A 20,261-nucleotide genomic window follows, 5' to 3' on the forward strand; every position below is an offset into this window, starting at 1 on the left:
ATATTTTCATATATTTCTAGCTTTTATACATCAATTTCATGTATTTCATGTTTTATACTTCCATTTAATGTATTTATATCTTCATTTAATGTATTTAAACATCCATTTCATGTATTTATACCTCAATTTCATGTATTTTTACCTACATTATATGTATTTCTAAGCAAAAAAAATGTCGCCCTTGTTTGATTTGGTTATTAATCGAAATTAACCAAACCAAACCAAAAACCGACAAATTAACCGAACCTAACAAAAAACCGACAACTAACCGAATGACTTCGGTTACGGTTAATGCTAATAACCGAATTGTGCACACCCCTACCTATGTGTGAACGAATCATGTTATTAATAATCCCCTTTTAAAACGTTACACAATTTTAATGCATAATCATACATTAGAATACTAAATACCCCTATGTGTGAACGAATCATGTTATTAACGCCCTTTTAAAATATTACACATTTTTTATGCATAAAAGTACGTTAGAATACTGAATACCCCTATGTGTGAATGAATCGTATTATTAATCCTCTTTCAAACCGTTACACATTTTTAATGCATAAAAATACGTTAGAACTAAGAATACTGAATACTTTATATGTGTGAACGAATCATGTTATTAATACTAGTCCCCTTTTAAAAATGTTACACATTTTTAATGCATAAAAATATGTAAGAACCCAGAATACTAAATACCCCTATGTGTGAACGAATCATGTTATTATTAATATTAGAGTTAATCACACATATGAACCCTGTGGTTTATAATAGTTTCACCTTTGGGTGCTAACTTTTTTTTTTTAACAAATTTCGGTTTTATAGTTTCAAATTTGTAACATCTTTGGGTATTGGGTACTAACACCAAAATTAGTTAATTTTATCAATATAATGACTTAAATATGTTTTCATTTTTTAATTTTTTCAATGTAACACCTTTGGGTACTAACACCTAATTCTATTTAAGTTTAAATCAATTTTACAAAACCTATTTATTAAATGCACATATTAAATGTTTTGGGTAAATTACTTTTTGAGTCCCTATGTTTTAGTGGTTTTAACTAGTTGAATCCAAAAGTAAAAAGTTTAACGACCTGAGTCCCTATAAGCATTTTTATTAACCATTTGAGTCCTTTTGAGTCCAAATTTTAACTTTTTGAGTCCAATTTTTTGGACTCAAATCGTTATAAAATGAACAAAACTGGACTCAAAACGTCATAAAATAAATGGCTAGGGACTCAGGGCGTTAAACTTTTTGATTTTGGACTCAAGTGGTTAAAACCACTAAAACACAGGGACTCAAAAAGTAATTTACTCTAATGTTTTCGTATAACAAATAAATAAAAAAATTAAATAGATGAAGATTTACAAATAACGGTGGTATCGCAATTTTATTATTTTATCAATTGCATAAAACTAGAAAGTATCGCAATCTATAAAAGAATTTGTTTAAATTTATGCAACTGAATATCTTAAAATCAATCAAATACAAAAAAATGAATTACCAACTTTGTGAAGGCGGTTACAGGAAATAAAAAGGGCTTTCTTTAAATAAGAAAAACACTATTTTAATTTTTTTTAAAGAAACACTTTCTATAAAAAATCAAATAAACTCTATTTATTTTTTTTAATACCAAAGTAATCTACTCCTATTATTTTAAGTTGTATTTTTTTCTTATTTTTTATATAATACTTTTTTTCTCTTTTTTTATATAAAACTTCTTTAAATACACTGTATAATGTTTTCAAAACGATTAAAAAAAGTTTAACAACGTATTAAAAATTATGACTCTTAAATTATATGGCGTTAAATTCTCTTTTAGTATTTTTGTGATTCAATGGGATCCCATCGTAAAAATTAGCATGTATCTTCTTTTTGTGATTTTTTTTTTAATTTCAGACAACAATTAATAGTTATTATTATTTTTGGGATTTTGTATGATTCATCGGTAGACAATTAGGAAACAAAATATTGGATTTTGTGGGTAATCATCCACCGAAAATATTGGATATGTGCATTTAATAAAAAGATTTTGTAATATTAATCCCTGTTTAAAAACGTTACACATTTTTAAAATACTAATCCCCTTTTAAAAACGTTACACATTTTTTAAGAGTAAATTACGTTTTTAGCCTTTGTGGTTATATCACTTTTACTATATTAGTCTAATATAAGAATTTTTAACATATCTGCCCCCATAATCTCTATAACTAACCATTTTGGCCCCTAAATCTAACCATTTTGGCCCCCACGGTCTCTATAACTAACCATTTTGACCCCTAAATCTAACCATTTTGGCCCCTCACGGTCTCTATAACTAACCATTTTGGCCCCCATGATCTCTAGACTTAGGGGTCAAAATGGTTAGTTATAGAGACCATGAGGTAAATATATTAAAAATTCTTATTTTAGGCTAATATAGTAAAAATGATATAACCACATGGGTCAAAAACGTAATTTACTCCAATTTTTAATCTTTAAGTTACAAAAACGGTACACATTTTACTGCACAACGTACAAGTGATCAAACTCTATCCATAAAACGAGGAAAATCGTTACACTATATCATCACAACCGAAAAACTCGCCGCTAAAACACCAAAACCGTCACAAAACCCGGAAAACCGTCATATAACCGCCGCGAAATGGCCGCCTCTCCGTCGCCACCGCCACCGCTACCGTCACCGTCGCCACCACACCCGAACAAACTCACACCTACATTCTTCCATTCCTCTATCCACAACAACCGATCTATGAACCACAATAGGGCTCGAATTCATTGTCAACGGAACACATCTGACAACAACGGGGCCCACCACTACCAACAACAGAAACAGCAACAGCACCAGTGGACTGTTGATTGTGTTGCCGGAAGTGATCCAATTCACATTATTCTGAAGCCTCCGGCTCCTGCAACGTCTCCGATTCAGATGAATTCTGGATTGAAAAGTTTTAAGAAGGTTTGTTTGTTTTATGCGGATGAAATGGAAGCCCTAGCGCAGCGGATTGCTGCTCAGTCGGATGCGATTGAGCTAAGGAGTATTAATTGGAGGTTAATTGTTGTACTCTTGTTTGAATTGAGTGTGTAGTAGTGAATTTTAGCTTTTTAGGTTTGATTTGGGATTAGAATTAGGGTTCGTAAACTAACCGAACGTGTTCTGTTTGATAAATGAACGAACATGAACGGTAATTTTTGATTGAGTAGTTAAATGAACGGACACGAACTGAACAAAGGTTGCATTCGTTCAGTTGTGTTCTTGAACGTTTGGTAATGTGGTCGTTTATGTTCGTTCATTTACGTTTGTTTACGTTTGTTTGTTTATGTTCAGTCATTAGGGTGAGAGGGGCCACGTCAACTCCCCTCACACCCTTAATTTGATGGCGGCACTCATCTCTTGGGGGAATTGTTTTTTTATTCAAAAAAAAAAAAAGGAAAATAATTGATTGGTTGAAAATGAGGGTGGCCCACCATCTCCTCTCTCCTTCATGCGGTGAACATAAACCGAGCTTGGTCCCCGATTTGCCTCACCGCAGGGATGGCGGCGGTGTTCCCTAGCGGGGACTTGGGTCACCGCATGGGGTCACCGAGAGTGCCCCGTATACCCTTAAAGTTTTTTTTTTTTTTTTTTATAATTTTTTTCAGATGATTATGTCAAGTACTTAATTTTAGGTGATTATGTCTGATGCAAGAGATTTAAGAATGTTGATTTTTATTTTTAAAATAGGTGTATGTTCGTTTGTGTTTGTTTATGTTCAGTTGTGTTCTTGAACGTTTGGTAATGTGTACGTTTATGTTCGTTCATTTACGTTTGTTTATGTTTGTTTACGTTTGTTTATGTTTGTTTGTTTATGTTCCGTTATTAAAGTTTATTTTTATATTTTTTTAATTTTTTTGATTTTTAGATAATTATGTCAAGTACTTAATTTTATGTCTGATGCAAGAGATTTAAGAATGTTGATTTTTATTTTTAAAATCGGTATATGTTAGTTTGTGTTTGTTTTGTTCATGTTTGTTTACGGTTGTTTATGTTTGTTTGTTTATGTTCCGTTATTAAAGGTTTTTTTTTTTTTTTTTTTTAAATTTTAGATAATTATGTCAAGTACTTAATTTTATGCTTATGTTAGGTGATTATGTCTGATGCAAGAGATTTAAGAATGTTGATTTTTATTTTTAAAATAGGTATATGTTCGTTTGTGTTTGTTTATGTTCGTTTGTGTTAATTTACGTTTGTTTACGGGGTTAACGTACATACACAAGTGAACATGAACAAAATCATTTCCTTAACGAACTAACACGAATATGAGAATTCGTGAACCGTTCTTTTGTCCGATAAAAGCTTAACGGATGAATGAACATGAGCAATGCATCGTTCGGTTTGGTTCGTTTATGTTCGTTTATGAAATTAACGAACGCACACAAACGAACACGAACAAAATCATTTCCTTAACGAGCTAACACGAACACGAAAATTCGTTCTGTTACGTGTTCGTGAACCGTTCACCTGTCCGATAAAAGCTTAACAAACGAACATGAACAATGTCTCGTTCAGTTTGGTTCATTTACATCCCTATTTGAAAGTGATTATTTGACTATTATGATTATAAATTTATGAGTAAACTTCCGTTTTGCTCCCTGTGGTTTGGTCACTTTAACGGTTTTGCTCCAAACCTTTAAAAATAGCCATTTTACTCCCTGATGTTTCGGTTTTTTTGCCAGTTTGCTCCCCGCCTCTAACTCCATCCAAATTGTTTGTGTTTCCGTTTTGCTCCCCGCAGGGAGCAAACTGGCAACAAAACCAAAACATCAGGGAGTAAAATGGCTATTTTTAAAAGTTTGGGGCAAAACCGTTAAAGTGACCAAACCACAGGGAGCAAAACGGAAGTTTACTCTAAATTTATAATGTATTACATTAATTCAAAAAAAAAAAATGGAATTTCAGGAAATTTGAGGATGGATTTCCAAACTTGTCAATACCTAATGCACATGGAATAAGAGGAGAACATGTAGCTTTTCTTGCATCATTTAGTTCTCCTGGAGTTATCTTTGAGCAACTATCAATTAGTTATGCATTGCCGAAACTCTTCATTTCGTCTTTCACTTTAGTCCTTCCGTTCTTCCCAACGGGGACTTCGGAACGCATGGAAGACGAAGGGGATATCGCAACGGCTTTCACTCTTGCTCGGTTCTTGTCAAACATTCCGATATCAAGGGGTGGGCCCACTAGTGTGGTGATATACGACATCCATGCCTTGCAGGTCAGTGCCATTTACTATTTTCCCATACTTCCATTATCCATAGATCCACAGGTGGCAAAATGGGCGGGTCGGGAATGGTTGGGATAACACGTGTGGAGGCTACCCCGAATTATTCAGCTTTTTACGTTAAGTAAAATCCAGCGAAAAAACATGTCAGGTTATTATAAATTGGAAAAAAAAAACCTCATCGTTGCTTATTGAATTTTTGTCTTAGCAATAGTTTGACAGGTTTTAATAGTGTTGTAAGAATCTGTTTAACTCTTTTTGAGTTAATTACTGTTTTCGTCCCTATGGTTTGTCAAAAATCACTATTTCAGTCCATTAGTTTAAAAATTGCGATTTCAGTCCCTGTGGTTTCACTTTCGTAACCATTTCAGTCCACCTCGTAACCATTTCAATCCCTGTACTAACAGAATAAATGGATTGAAATGGTTACGAAAGTGAAACCACAGGGACTGAAATGGTTACGAAAGTGAGACCACAGGGACTGAAATCGCAATTTTTAAACTAATGGACTGAAATAGTGATTTTTGACAAACCACAAGGACGAAAACAGTAATTAACTCTTTTTTTTACAACTATATGATCTACGGGGTTTTAATAGTCTTGTAAGAATCGCTAGGTGCTTGTCGGCCGGTGGGGTACTGACTAATGATTAATCGGGATTAACAAGGATTAATCAGATTAGGATTTTATATACAATTTTCAGTTTTATATGTATATACACACATTTTTATATGTATTTTTTAAGTAGACACGTTTTAACACCTTCTTCGACCCATATTTTCAAGTAGATAGGATTAATTGCCGGAATTTACAGGTTTTGGTCAAGAATCTGGCCGGAATCGCTAGACTGCCAGTCTGCCACTGATTTTTGACCAATTCGGACTGGATTTGACCATTGTTGATCGCCTATTGATTAATTGGTCGATTAGATAAAAATTACTTGGTGAACCTCCGACTAGCGATTAATCAGTGACTAATCGGAGGCTAGTTGGGATTTTTACAACGACACCGTTTTATACGTTAAAAAAACACTTTGGAAAAATTCAAAATGTAAAGACCGTTAATATGTTTCCTTTAAATCTATTTGTTTTAAATTTACTCGTTTGACCCGTTAGAGAATAAAAAAAAAAAAAAAAAAAAAAAAAAAAAACCTTGGATTGACTCATTTATAAGTAAATTGGACAAAAATGCCACTCTATACAGAGTATTTCGTTTTGTTCGAAAAAATCTGCTTTGTTATTCTAGGACCTTTGTTTCATTTGTATCCTACATCAACTACTTGGCTGTGCAGTTAATGCGGTAAAATATCGGATATCGGTCAAGGACTGATATTTGAAATATAAGTTATCTCGGTGAGATATCGGTAATTTTAATATAATGCAGAATTTATATGATATATAAATTTAACACCAATAATTCAGTGATATATCAGTGGTATATCGGTTATATGGGTCAAATATCGGTGATATATCGGTCAAATATCGGTCAATATCGCCGATAATATCGGTACCGATATTTGACTAAGGGACCGATATGACCGATATAACCGATATATCACCGATATTAACTGCATGAGCTACCTGGGTACAGGATTTTGTTTGTTTATAACCTTTTGCCGATATTGGATTCCTGCAGGAAAGATTCTACTTTACTGATAACGTATTACCATGTTTTGAGAGTGGGATCCCTTTGCTTAAAAGTAGGCTGCAACAGCTTCCCGATTCTGACAATGTAATATTACTTCTCTTGGTTTTTATGTTAAAGCTTTATGTTTATTAATTATTATAATCACCATACTAAGACTCCCTTTTCTCGTTAACACGATGGGAAAAATTAGATATCGATTGCTTTTCCAGATGACGGTGCTTGGAAACGGTTTCACAAACAGCTACAGCACTTTCCTGTGGTATGTGATATGTATATATGTCTTTCTTTTTCTTCTGTTTCTTATCTTACTTGGGGCCTGTCTTATATAGGGGTGTCAATCGTGTCAGGTTGATGGGTTGGCGGGTTGACGGTGTGAAATGTTCAACCCGAACCCTACCCATATTATTATTCGGGTCATAGATTTCAACCCTAACCCGCACACATATAAATTTGGGTCAACTTGAACCCGACCCGTTTAACCCATATTTTTAAATGAGTCATACACGATGATTTACAAGTGAGTTGTTGGGTTTTAAGCGGGTTAACGGTAACATGTTTAATGTTGAGTATGAGTGTGACAAGTAAATAATATAATGTGTCAAAACTAACCATGTAAAATAGAAACGGAGAAATAAAAAATATAAAAGTTTTTTTTTTCTAAATAATTAAATGGGTTAACGGGTCAATCCGTTTTTATACGTATTAACCCAAACTCGACCTGTTTTTAATATGGGTCAACCCGAACCCTACCCATATTATTATTTGGGTCAAAGATTTCAACCCTAACCCGCACACATATAAATTCGGGTCAACTCGAACCCGACCCGTTTAACCCATAATTTTAAATGAGTCATAAAAGTTGATGATTTACAAGTGACTTGTTGGGTTTTAAGCGGGTTATCGGTAACATGTTTAATGTTGAGTATGAGTGTGACAAGTAAATAATATAATGTGTCAAAACTAACCATGTAAAATAGAAACGGAGAAATAAAAAATATAAAAGTTTTTTTTTCTAAATAATTAAACGGGTTAACGGGTCAATCCGTTTTTATACGTATTAACCCAAACTCGACCTGTTTTTAATATGGGTCAACCCGAACCCTACCCATATTATTATTTGGGTCAAAGATTTCAACCCTAACCCGCACACATATAAATTCGGGTCAACTCGAACCCGACCCGTTTAACCCATATTTTTAAATGAGTCATACAAGTTGATGATTTACAAGTGAGTTGTTGGGTTTTAAGCGGGTTATCGGTAACATGTTTAATGTTGAGTATGAGTGTGACAAGTAAATAGTACAATGTGTCAAAACTAACCATGTAAAATAGAAATGGAGAAATAAAAAATATAAAACTTTTTTTTTTTAAATAATTAAACTGGATAACGGGTCAACCCGTTTTTATACGTATTAACCCAAACTCGACCTGTTTTTAATATGGGTCAACCCGAACCCGATCCGTTGTTTTAAACGGGTTGTGGTAGTCGACCCAAACCTGTTTTTTTCCATGTTTTGACCCGTTATCTAATAAACATGATGGCTACAAAAAGTATTGAACGTGTTTTGACCCGTTACCCAACCAGTCCTTTTTCCACCTCTAGTCATTTGCTAGTGTTTTATTCATCATTGCTCACTGGTTGTTTTTATGTGCACAGATTATCTGTACAAAAGTTAGGGAAGGTGACCAACGAATCGTACGCATTAAAGAGGGAGATCCTAAAGGCCGTCATGTTGTGATAGTTGATGATCTTGTTCAGTCAGGGGGAACGCTGATTGAATGTCAGGTGAGGAAAAAAAATCAAAAAGACATGAAACTAAAATTGAATTCTTTTATTTTAATAATAATGTCATTATTTATTGAGTTAACTGTCATTTCTGTCCCTGTGGTTTGGTGGAAAATGGCACTTCAGTCCAAAAAAAAAATTTGCGCTAGTTCCGTCCTCAACATTTTTAAAACGTGCCTCTTCAGTCCAAAAAGATAGTGTGCCGTTAAAAACGTACGTTGAGGACGGAACTGGCGCAAGCCGTTATCTTTTTGGACTGAAGTGGCACGTTTCAAAAATGTTGAGGACGGAGCTGACGCAAATTTTTTTTTTTTGGACTGAAGTGGCATTTTTCACCAAACCACAGTGACGAAAATGGCAGTTAACTCTTATTTGTTTTTTGAAGACGTTAAAATGATAAACGGATATCCAAAGTCATTCCTATGTACTATATTTCCATGGTTGCTAGTTACATTTTAGAAATGATTGAAATATAGTCTCTTAAATTAATATGATTGAAGTATGCTGCTTTTTAAGTTTTCTTTAAATAAAGTATTTTTAACTGATTAATCCTCATGTTGGTTACAATCATACTTGACTCTTTTTTTTTTTTTTTTTTTTTTTTTTGTAGAAAATGTTGGCAAAACATGGAGCAAAAAAAGTGAGTGCATATGTGACCCATGGTGTTTTTCCTAAGCGGTCGTGGGAGCGGTTTAAACATGATACCGGAGGTAAGTATTATTATTATTTTATTTTTAATTTTATATATAAGCAAATCCGACAAATTAAAATGGGTCGATTTGGTATTTTGGTTATGTTTTCTATTCAAATGGGTTAAGGTAAAAGATTTAACTAATATAAGTTTTATTTTAGTAACCTTGTCCCTGGCCCGTAAACTTTTCAGGACAACCCGATAACGGGTTGACATTCTTTTGGATAACGGACTCGTGCCCTCTGACTGTGAAGGAAGTGAAGAATAAACCTCCATTTGAAGTCCTCAGTCTTGCTAGTTCCATAGCAGCTACTCTGCAAATATAAAAAATGAAATCTTTTTTTTTTTTTTTTTTTTTTTTTTTTTAGAGAGGTTTGGTTTCAAAGCAGCCTGAGTTTTACATCATTTATTCTTGTTTTATGTTAATAAAATCATGCTTCTGTGATATACAGATGACATTCATGTATGCCATTTTTCTGTATTGTATGAATGACTAGTTGCATCAAAAAATCAACTCAACTTTCCTTAAATTTATCCCATAAAGATACAAATTAGTTAAGTTTTTATTTAACGTAACCAACTTTAATTTATTTTGAATTCTCTCTTCGTTTTTGATGTATTGGTTTGGCTGAAAACTTTAATTCATGTGTGAGATGTTCGCGATATTGGGTTTATTGGCTAGTGCCGGACTTTATCAGGGACGGCCTTAGCGGATAAGGTGTGCGTGCCTAGTCGTATCCGTGACGAACGCACCACTGGTTGGGAGCTAGCACTCTTCTCTTGATGAGTCCAAGACAGGACAAAGCCAATAACGCACACAAAAAGCAGGGTGGATTGGTTTATCCCCAGGTAAATGGGGATGCCACACATGGATCGAAAGATAACTCCATGACACCAAGCTCGAGCTTAAATTTAAGCTCATCTATTAAATGATGCGTGCCCAAGTGTGGAGGAGCGGGCTATTTTGTACTTGGAGGCCCAAGATCGTGTAACAAAAGGGGCTTCACTAAAATGGCTCTAACTTGGGCTACGGGGATCCGTTTTGGGCGTGCGACAAGGCGAAACGAACATGAGAACGAGCTCCATCTTGCTGCAAATTGCCTACGGCGGTTTGGGTCATCGTCCGGGCCAAAAAACGCTTATTTTCATTTATTATTTGCATTTTTATGTTTTTTGAAGTGTTTTGGGCATTTTCTTTTTGGACATGTGTTTGGCCCGTAGTCTTTTTGAGGCCCATTTCGAATTTCGGTCTCTATTTATATGTTCCTCTAGTAATTGAAAAGCGGAGACTTGAATTTTGACATAAATCATTTTTCACTTCAAATTCTGTGTCTTTTGGGTGGAATCTTGAGAGTTGGGAAAGAACTACACGGGTATTCTTATTCTTTGAATCAACGTGTTTGATCTTCGTTTCCGTATCACGCGCTAGCCTAAGCCTGAACTTCATTATAGTATCATACATAAACCTATGAAATATATAACTAAATGGTATACATTAGTTACATAAACATATTAGTTGGATATATACACATAAAAATAATTATTAACGAATATATTAAATAATTAATAAATAATAAACGAGCTGAGACCAATCAACCTTAAAATGTTATGTCGCTATTAAAAAAAAATGCAGATGAGTAAGACCAAAAATTTATATATATATGTTCAAAGTATCCTCACTTTTAACATGTACTGCAAAAACAAAATCCTTTATAGGCAAACTACAACTCAATTGTATGTTGTGTGTTTCGATCAAAAAGAAAAGTATTGCATCAGCATGTTACATGTTCACTTGACTCTATGAGAAATCTTTATGTAATTCAAGAGTCGATTCAACGCTTCACCACTGTCAATGGCTTCACGGGCTCGATCAAGTGCAGTTGATACATCTTCTGCGCCTGTACATCCAAGTAAGTGATCGGTCATCCCAGCATTTAATACGATCCGATCATACGCTGGCCCCTTTTCTCCCTGTAGAGCTGATAACCCCAGTTCTATGTTCTTCGAAACCTGAAATTCCAGAAAACATTATGCATGATTTTAAGCTATGCAGTTAATGCGGTAAAATATCGGATATCGGTCAAGGACCGATATTTGAGATATAGGTTATCTCGGTGAGATATCGGTGGGATATCGGTAATTTTAATATAATGCAAAATTTACATATATAGCAATTTAACAATAATAATTCAGTGATATATTGGTGATATATCGGTTATATCGGTCAAATATTGGTGAGATACCGGTCAATATCGCCGATAATATCGGTACCGATATTTTACTAGGGGACCGATATCTCACCAATATTAACTGCATAGATTTTAAGATGCTAATCAAGAGGATAATGTATAGATGTGACAATGGTCGGGTTGGGTTGACCCGAGACACTTATGTCCATCAATTTTTTAAATTAAAATAAATAAAAGAGTAAAATGTCATTTTTTGTCCCTGAGGTTTGGCCTGTTTTGCGACTTTTGTCCAAAGGTTTGTTTTTCCTCATCTAGATCCAAAAGATTTGAAATCTTGCCATTTTCTCATTAACTCCTACCGCTTTTCTCCGTTAAGGTAGGGGCATTTTCGTCTTTTTCGTTAACTTAAAAGGCAATTCGATCTTTTCACTTTATGCACAAGCATTCCTTATATGTATTAATTCATAAGAATATGAGCAACAGTAACTTTTTTTTTGTTTTATTATGGTTTTGTCTTTTATGCTTTTCTTTTTTCATATATATAAACTTTAAGATTATATTTATGTCACAAAACTTTGGATTTGTTATAATTTTGTAACAAAAGTTAAATTAGTTTAATTTTTAATAATAGTTTTGTTTTACGTTTTTTCTCGGGTTTGTTGTTGTTTAGTTGCTACATAGCACGATGTTTGTTGGTCACATTTTGTCTGTTTTTACCCCCTCAAATTTTTAATACGTGTCGGTATACATTCAAATTCGTCTATGGTTTACGTCGCGTGAGTCACTAAGCGTTAAAATTCATGATTTTATTTCACATTTTTTCTCGGTTTTGGTCTTCGTTTAGTTGCTACTTAGCACAGCTTTACGCCTCCCGCCCCGCGACACTGGTAGCATGGTTTTACACCCCCTACCCCGCAACGCGGGGGGTTAAGACTAGGTTAACATAATGTACAAGTATTTAAAAAAGACGAAAAATGCCCTTAAGTTCACAAAAAGATGAAAATGCCCTTAAGTTCACAAAAAGACGAAAAATGCCCATGCCTTAACAGAGAAAAATGGATGGAGTTAACGATCCGGATGAAAATGACAAGATTTCAAACCTTTTGGATCTAGATGCGATAAAACAAACCTTTGGACGAAAGTCGCAAAACTGGACAAACCTCAGGGACAAAAATGGCATTTTACTCTAAATAAAAAATTAAAGGCATCATATATACAAATATCAATCACAGTATAGTTTCTTGTTTATAATTTGCGATTATTTATTTAAAGCTTCATCTACATAAGAAGTAGACTGAAATAAGCAGATACTCCAAATAACTTACAAGTGTTTATAAAGCAACCCTAAACACCCTTTTAAAATAATATAGATGGGTTTTGATGTTTTAAAAATATGCTTTGGGATAATTTCGACCCGTTTAACCCGTGCAATTTCTTTACAGCTACTTGTTTTTCTATATTACCTGTTTGAACAACTAAGAGAAAAAAATAACCGCAATTGACCCATTCATATGTAAACGACTCAAAAGTTTCACCTCTAAACAGAAGTAAAAAAACATACCGATTTATCAGTTCTTGGAGTGTCCGAGGGTTCAAAGCCATAATCTTTTGGATCCACAACAACGGAAAAATTCTCACGAGATACTCCTGTAAATACCATACCATAGAAACATTAAAGTTGCGATAGGCTTAGTTATACGGTGTTTCAGATTCTCGAATATGCGAGACATCAACATAAGCTAATAAAACCTAACCATTAAAGAAAAATTACAAAAAAACAAACAATGATGTAGTTCACTGTACGCACCATCAACGTCATAAGCTGGTGGAGTGTTGAGTGAGCGAAAACCAGAACAGTAATTAACAGGAAGTCCTTTTGATGCATTCACGGATCGGGATTTCATTGTCATTGAAAGTGCTCCTTCTTCGCCCTACATTTAATCATATCATCAACTTTTAATTTAAAAAAAAAAGAGGGAAATTGTCGAAAAAAACCCTATCAACTTTTGCTAGTTTGTTCTTTCGTTTTTTTGCATGATTAAATCCCTTCTAAAACTTAAAAAGAAAGTCCCTGAATATTTTCACAAAAAAATAATTGTTTTTTGAGGCCGGTTATTGTACAAATTGCCTCAACATAACCTGCGTACGCGATGCAGTATTAACATGCGATTTTTTTTGAACATGCGATTTTGCTTTTTTTTTTAACATGCGATTTTTTTTTATTTTTTTAACATGCTAATTTATTTATTTTTTTTAACATACGAATTTAATTTTTTTCACAACATGCGATTTTCATTTTTGGTAAACGTAACGTGCGATTTTGCCATCGCGTATGCAGCGTACGTTAAGGCATATTGTACGATATACTTTTTCTTGTTTTTTTATCCTACTTTCTAAAGAAAAACAAAAGGTCTTTTTTATATGATTCAAGTCCGTAAACATTGTAAAAAGAATCATTTTGTTAATTTTTAAAAGTCCAAGAATTTAATCATTCAATAATTTGTCATCTATCTTCTTGAAATTTTAACAAAACTAAAGTTTTCAATGTGATTAAAGAAGTATATTATCTAAATAATAATATTATTGAAATAAATTAACTCATAAGGGTTCATAATTGTGAATAACCGAATACACTTTAGGTGACTTTCAACCCGCTTCCATTTTAGTTACTTTTTATTACACATTTGACCCATTAGAGGCGAAGTATAACCCAAACCGACATGTTTATCATTTTACCAATAATGGGTCAAAATCGCCACCTCTTATTTAACACTATTAAATGTCCTGTTCTGTTCATACCTTAACCACCAAACCAGCATGAACACCTCTTCGTTTCATGAGCATCAGAAGTGGTTCTTCATAACCTTCGTGGTAGAATCCTGCAACAATTGCTTCTTTACCTGTAGCCTACAATTTATACCATATTTTTCTACAAATCTTACAGCATCATGCATAACTAAATGTTCCGATTTATGTATTTGTACCCGATTTTACAACATTCAAGCACTAAAGAAGTAAATGCAAGCTTACCCTCACATATTGCTGAACCTTTTCAGCTGTTGCTAACGGTGGACGTTTTTTAATATGTTCCCGCATCTCAATCAATGAATATCTGTAAAAACCATATAGATGACATCAGCAAATAGTGCCTGTACCTATAGGTGTATGCAAAATTTGAAAACTTCATTATCCCTTAATTTTCAAATAATTATTATATGATTCCTAGAAACCAAAATACCCTTTTGCTTTTCATTACATTGTTTTGTAGTTTATCTTGTACTGTTTATTAAACTATATAACTGTTATTTGTATGTCTCCTGAACATTTGTCGACATGTTGTAATTTTTTTAGGAAAAATTACAAGTTTTGTCCTTTATCTTTATACCACTTTTCAAGCGGTGTCCTTTTTAACGAATGTTGACAGGCGGTGTCCTTTACTAGGTATTTTGTTGCAAGTTTAGTAATTTACACCCAACCCAGTTAAAAAACCCTGTTAATTGTTGACAGGCGGTGTCCTTTACTAGGTATTTTGTTGCAAGTTTAGTCCTTTACCTAGGTATTTTGTTGCAAGTTTAGTCCTTTACACCCAACAATTAACAGGGTTTTTTAACTGAGTTGGGTGTAAAGGACTAAACTTGCAACAAAATACCTAGTAAAGGACACCGCCCGTCAACATTCGTTAAAAAGGACACCGCCTGAAAAGTGGTATAAAGATAAAGGACAAAACTTGTAATTTTTCCTTTTTTTTAAATGTTCGCCTTAGCACATTTTTAATATTTTATATTAGTTTATGCAATATTTTCAATTTCAACAATTCCTTGTCAATTCTAGCTGAAAAACTTTCTATCTCAATGACATTAATTATGTTCTTCAATGATTTGTCATTTTCATACAATAAACAAAACAGATATGTTGTCTACTTACAAAGAGGGGCGAGCTTCCCGTTGACTAACATAAGCAAAACCAACTGCTTCATCCTGAAAAGACAATTTTAAGAGTATTAAATCATGAAAATTTGAAAAACAGCGACATTGGAAATAAAAATGAAAGAAATAACAATGACCTCAAGAAGCTTTTTAGCCTGTAATGGTGTTACGTTGGTATTTGCTCCCATGAATTTTAGCATTTGCTCCTCAGTTATGCCACCCTGAGAAAGCCACCATATTATTCTTATCAATATGTTTTTTAAACGGATGCAAAGAATTATAGTAATGGTCAATTGAACATTGTTTTTTGGAAAAATTACAAGTTTTGTCCTTTATCTTTATACCACTTTTCAGGCGGTGTCCTTTTTAACGAATATTGACACGCGGTGTCCTTTACTAGGTATTTTGTTGCAAGTTTAGTCCTTTACACCCAACCCAGTTAAAAAGCCCTGTTAATTGTTGGGTGTAAAGGACTAAACTTGCAACAAAATACCTAGGTAAAGGACTAAACTTGCAACAAAATACCTAGTAAAGGACACCGCCTGTCAACAATTAACAGGGTTTTTTAACTGGGTTGGGTGTAAAGGACTAAACGTGCAACAAAATACCTAGTAAAGGACACCGCCTGTCAACATTCGTTAAAAAGGACACCGCCTGAAAATTGGTATAAAGATAAAGGACAAAACTTGTAATTTTTCCTTGTTTTTTTTTTGTAATTCAGATAATACCTTTGGTGGCATCCAATCAACACCATGGAGAAGGCACGCTTCATTGTAACAGGATCTAACAGCAGCAACAAAGAGTGTGCTCCTGAAGAAACGCGTGTTTCCATCATAAGGTTCACCATAATGAGTCAATGATCTAACATCAGCTACCGGCAAAGGACCTAATTATAAAAAAAAAAATAAAAAAAAAAAATTACATCAACGATAAAAAAATTACACTTCTAATTAGAGTTGGCAATTTCGACCCATTAAATTATGAATGGCCGATTCAGGCTATGTTTAATCTCTAACGGGTGGTTGAAAATTATTAGCTTAGAAGGAAACACATTGAACATCGCCCAAAGTGTATTTTTTATGCATCAAACAACTAAATCGTTTTATTAAAAATTAGATCATCACTGAAATAATATAAATTGTGTTTTCGTATTCGACCCATCGCCCACATGTCCAAACCTCCTATTCTTAATTCACCAGGTCACCCATATCATCCATTCGGAATAACAAATTATTACTGAAAAGATCTTTTTCTGCATTTATATTTAGCTATTTACAGAACAAGTTAGTGTTCAAACAAAAGTGTTTACGATCAATCCAATTCAGGTCAATCAGCACAAAAGATTATCAGTTTTGACTTTTGACTAGAGCCCGTTGACCCATTGCCCGACACACCCAACCCGGCTATTTTGCCACCTCTACTTCTAATACTCCTTCAGTTACCCACTTTATTAACTAGTACCAAGCTCATCATCAAACGCAAGGCAGTATGCTTTTAGCTCACGGTCTGTCTCCCTGTTCATTCGTTGACCGATTAAAAACGCCGACAACAGTGACTCGCTTACAGTACCACCTGTACCATGTTTTTTCAACGGAAGAACATCTTTCAAAACACCTTGAACTTCTTCATAACCAAGATGACCACCGGCTAAAATTTCCCTCAAGGCACCCACGAGTCTCATTTCATAACTCCCGTTACCGACGTATTGTGGGCCGATTGAATTCCCAAGTCTCATTATAGAACCTTCCGGATCAGCTAAAAAAATTATATCTGAAGGTAGGGCCCGGACTAAATGTGGCCAGTATGCATCTATTGCACGCCTTTCACCTTCACTCCATTGGGTTGGTTCTGGAAACGCATTTGCACGAATTGTCATAGCTGCGAAAAATGCTCCCAGTTGTGCCTTTGATACCTCTTCTTCATCTTTCAGTTCTCCCTTGACTGACATTAAACATATTTATCAAAAATATTTCATATTTGTAAACCACAGTATTTTCTTTTTGGCATTATAGCATCTTTCCGGACTAATCAGCAGCAAAACTTTAAATCAGTTATGAAGGATAAGCTTTATAAAGGGGAGCAACATGACTTATATACAACTAAAGTCTGCAAAGTATCACCACAGCACCACTAACTTTCAAGTCATTAGAACTAGCAGCTAAATGTCACAAAAGCAACTTTTGCATCTCGGTTGCGGGTTGCTTACTGACTAACTCGGGTCAACTTAGGTGTTATATGTTAATTCATCAACTCAATTTACAACTAATTACACACACTAAATGCATTATTCAACAGCCAACACAAAGTAGTGACCATTCCAAGTTCCAACAGGCAACAGGTTTATAATGAAGAAGTGTTACTCCTAAACCTGTCGGTCAACATCAATGAAGATACAAGTTCTACTATGTCTAAACTCGTAAGTAGGGCTGTTCACGAGCCGAACCGAGCCGAGCTAGGGCAAAACTCGGGCTCGGCTCGGATTTGAAACCGAGTTGGAAATCTAAGCTCGGGCTCGGCTCAGCTTGGTTTGGCTCGATTTTGAAAAGAAAAATTAATGCTTGGCTCTCAAAATTCAGTAATTTAAAATATTATTCAATAATTCAAAAGAACATATCTACAATAAACTCAACCTAATACACTACAAGCAAAAATCAATTTTAACAACACAAAATTCGTTTTTAATTTCAACGAAATACAATATAAGTTCATTAGCATGGTAGTCAACCTATAAACGTGGTATAGATATCAAATTACACTCCTAATCACATGTAAATAATAATCAGTTTTTGTGATATATTATAATGTATATAAAAATAAAATATATTAAATGTAAAATAATCCGAGCTACGCCGAGCCGAGCTGGTATGCGAGCCAAACCGAGCCAATCCGGCTCGTTACAAGCCGAGCCGAGCTAGACTCACTTTTTAACTGAGCTGAGCTGGCTCGGCTCACTTTTAAACGGAGCCACATCGAGCGAGCTTTTTCCGAGCTAAATCCGAGCGAGCTCCGAGCCGCGAGCTTTTTGAACAGCCCTACTCGTAAGGGTCTAGTATAAATAATAGTCTTGGTGAATGTTTATGATCAGTTTCTAGTTTGATTACTAATAATTGTGAACTTTTGAGTTCTATCAAGAACTTTCTTGAAGTGTTTGGTTAATCTTTGAGTATCTAGCCATTTGATTGCTAGACGTAACGGACTAACTGCATCAAATTATCTTATCATCACACGCATCATAAGACCTAAACACCTATGATCAATCTAAAGTCAAAAGCTAGACCACTCCAATACAAAAAATCATTTGTGTTCGAATCGAAAACCAGAAACTATTTGCTACACCTGAGCTTAACTAAACTAACTAACTAACTAACTGCAGCAACTACAACACACACATCATCGAAACTTTGCAAGCTATAAAACCTCATCATACAAATCAAAACATCCAAAAATATCATACCAGATCTTAATATAGTATCCAAAACTCTAAACGCTTGTTCTTCAGTGAGCGGTTTAGTCTGAGTCGGTCCAGTACAAACCCTAGCCTGAGCTTCTAACACCGTCTGATTAGGCTTCCGGTGCATCGGAACCCTAAACGAAGTCGACAAAGTAGGATTACGTGCATCTGATTCCGTGAGTCCGAAATACTGATCGATTGAAGCTGAATCTAGCACCGATTTGATCGTCAACCGGCAGTTTTGTTGGCGAGATATGCGGAAACTGATCGGTTGTGCATCTGTTGTGGAAAATTGTTGAAACTGACGGTTGTATGTATCGATTGGTGAGGTTTTGATACGATTTGTGTGGTGGATTGAGAGAGTTGAGTTGTGGAAGAGAGATTTCATGGCGAATTTGGGGGAAATTGCATGAAAATGGAGGTTTTCAACGGGAAAATTAGTTGAAAATGAGACGGATATGTCAATGTGTAGTGAAGAAGATGATTGGATACTGTGCTGTTGCTGAGATAGTGAAATTTTAATATAAATACTTCCCCATGTGGGCATATGATTGTTATTTTTTTTTTGAAAGTTACATATGATTGTTATTTAACAAAGTTTTTTTCTTTTATGGTGACTTTGCTTTTTAGTGACCCATTCTCACACGTCTAAACGGCGGCTCTAGCCCCTAGCCAAGATCTGCCCAGACTACGTTGTCTTAATCGGGTACGTGTTAGATTGGTCAGACTTGGTTACGGCGTTCCCCCGGAAACCGTACTGCCTCCACACGAGAAGGCTCACTGAAGTAACAGCCGGATGAAAACCAAGGTGCGGCTCAGGATCGAACCCCCCTCGGTGGATTTGTCACCATCATTGCCCAATATCCACCCCAATACGACACAAGTGGGAATTGAATATGATTGTTATTTAACAAAGTTAATGGTTAAGGCCCATGACATTTTTTGTCACATCAGTATTATAATAATTCGCTACTACTCGGTGTGGAGGAGTCAAGTCCTTGGAGGATGTCCCTCCACATTAGCGCCACTTCAACATCCAAGGAGGATGCCCCTCTAAAAATGGACCAAGGGAAATGGAGGATGGGCGTATATATGTATCTATATGTGTGTGTGAGAAGGGGAGCCTCGGCTTGAACGGCAGCAACAAGACGAAGAGGACGCCGACGCTCCAAGGGAAATGGGACGATGGGGCGGCGCCGCCCCACGACGGCCCGGGGACGCCTCCCATACTGAGAAGCCTAATGGTTAAGGCTTCTTAATGCCCTTTCATTGCTTAAGGCTTTCTAATGCCCTTTCATTTAATAGTTTCCT

The 20,261-nt window shown here is 35.0% G+C and overlaps 2 protein-coding genes across 2 annotated transcripts; one reads left to right on the forward strand and one right to left on the reverse strand.

The window, feature by feature from the left end:
- Positions 1-2,544: 2,544 nt before the first annotated feature.
- LOC110871635 (ribose-phosphate pyrophosphokinase 4) lies at positions 2,545-9,898 on the forward strand. The gene is made up of 7 exons (XM_022120345.2): positions 2,545-3,050; positions 4,939-5,254; positions 6,896-6,991; positions 7,098-7,166; positions 8,565-8,693; positions 9,304-9,403; positions 9,577-9,898. The coding sequence occupies exons 1-7, from the start codon at positions 2,644-2,646 to the stop codon at positions 9,708-9,710; spliced, it is 1,251 nt and encodes a 416-aa protein (XP_021976037.1). The 5' UTR covers positions 2,545-2,643; the 3' UTR covers positions 9,711-9,898.
- Positions 9,899-11,018: 1,120 nt separating this feature from the next.
- On the reverse strand, positions 11,019-19,457 carry LOC110871634 (anthranilate phosphoribosyltransferase). Its single transcript, XM_022120344.2, has 10 exons — positions 18,954-19,457; positions 16,961-17,440; positions 16,228-16,385; positions 15,637-15,720; positions 15,498-15,550; positions 14,604-14,685; positions 14,373-14,480; positions 13,381-13,504; positions 13,135-13,220; positions 11,019-11,394 (listed from the first exon to the last, which is right to left on the reverse strand). Exons 1-10 carry the CDS (start codon positions 19,336-19,338, stop codon positions 11,173-11,175), a joined length of 1,782 nt encoding a protein of 593 aa, XP_021976036.2. The 5' UTR covers positions 19,339-19,457; the 3' UTR covers positions 11,019-11,172.
- Between the last annotated feature and the right edge of the window lie 804 nt (positions 19,458-20,261).

The sequence above is a fragment of the Helianthus annuus genome, chromosome 8, assembly GCF_002127325.2.
Source record: "Helianthus annuus cultivar XRQ/B chromosome 8, HanXRQr2.0-SUNRISE, whole genome shotgun sequence".
Classification (NCBI taxonomy): domain Eukaryota; kingdom Viridiplantae; phylum Streptophyta; class Magnoliopsida; order Asterales; family Asteraceae; genus Helianthus; species Helianthus annuus.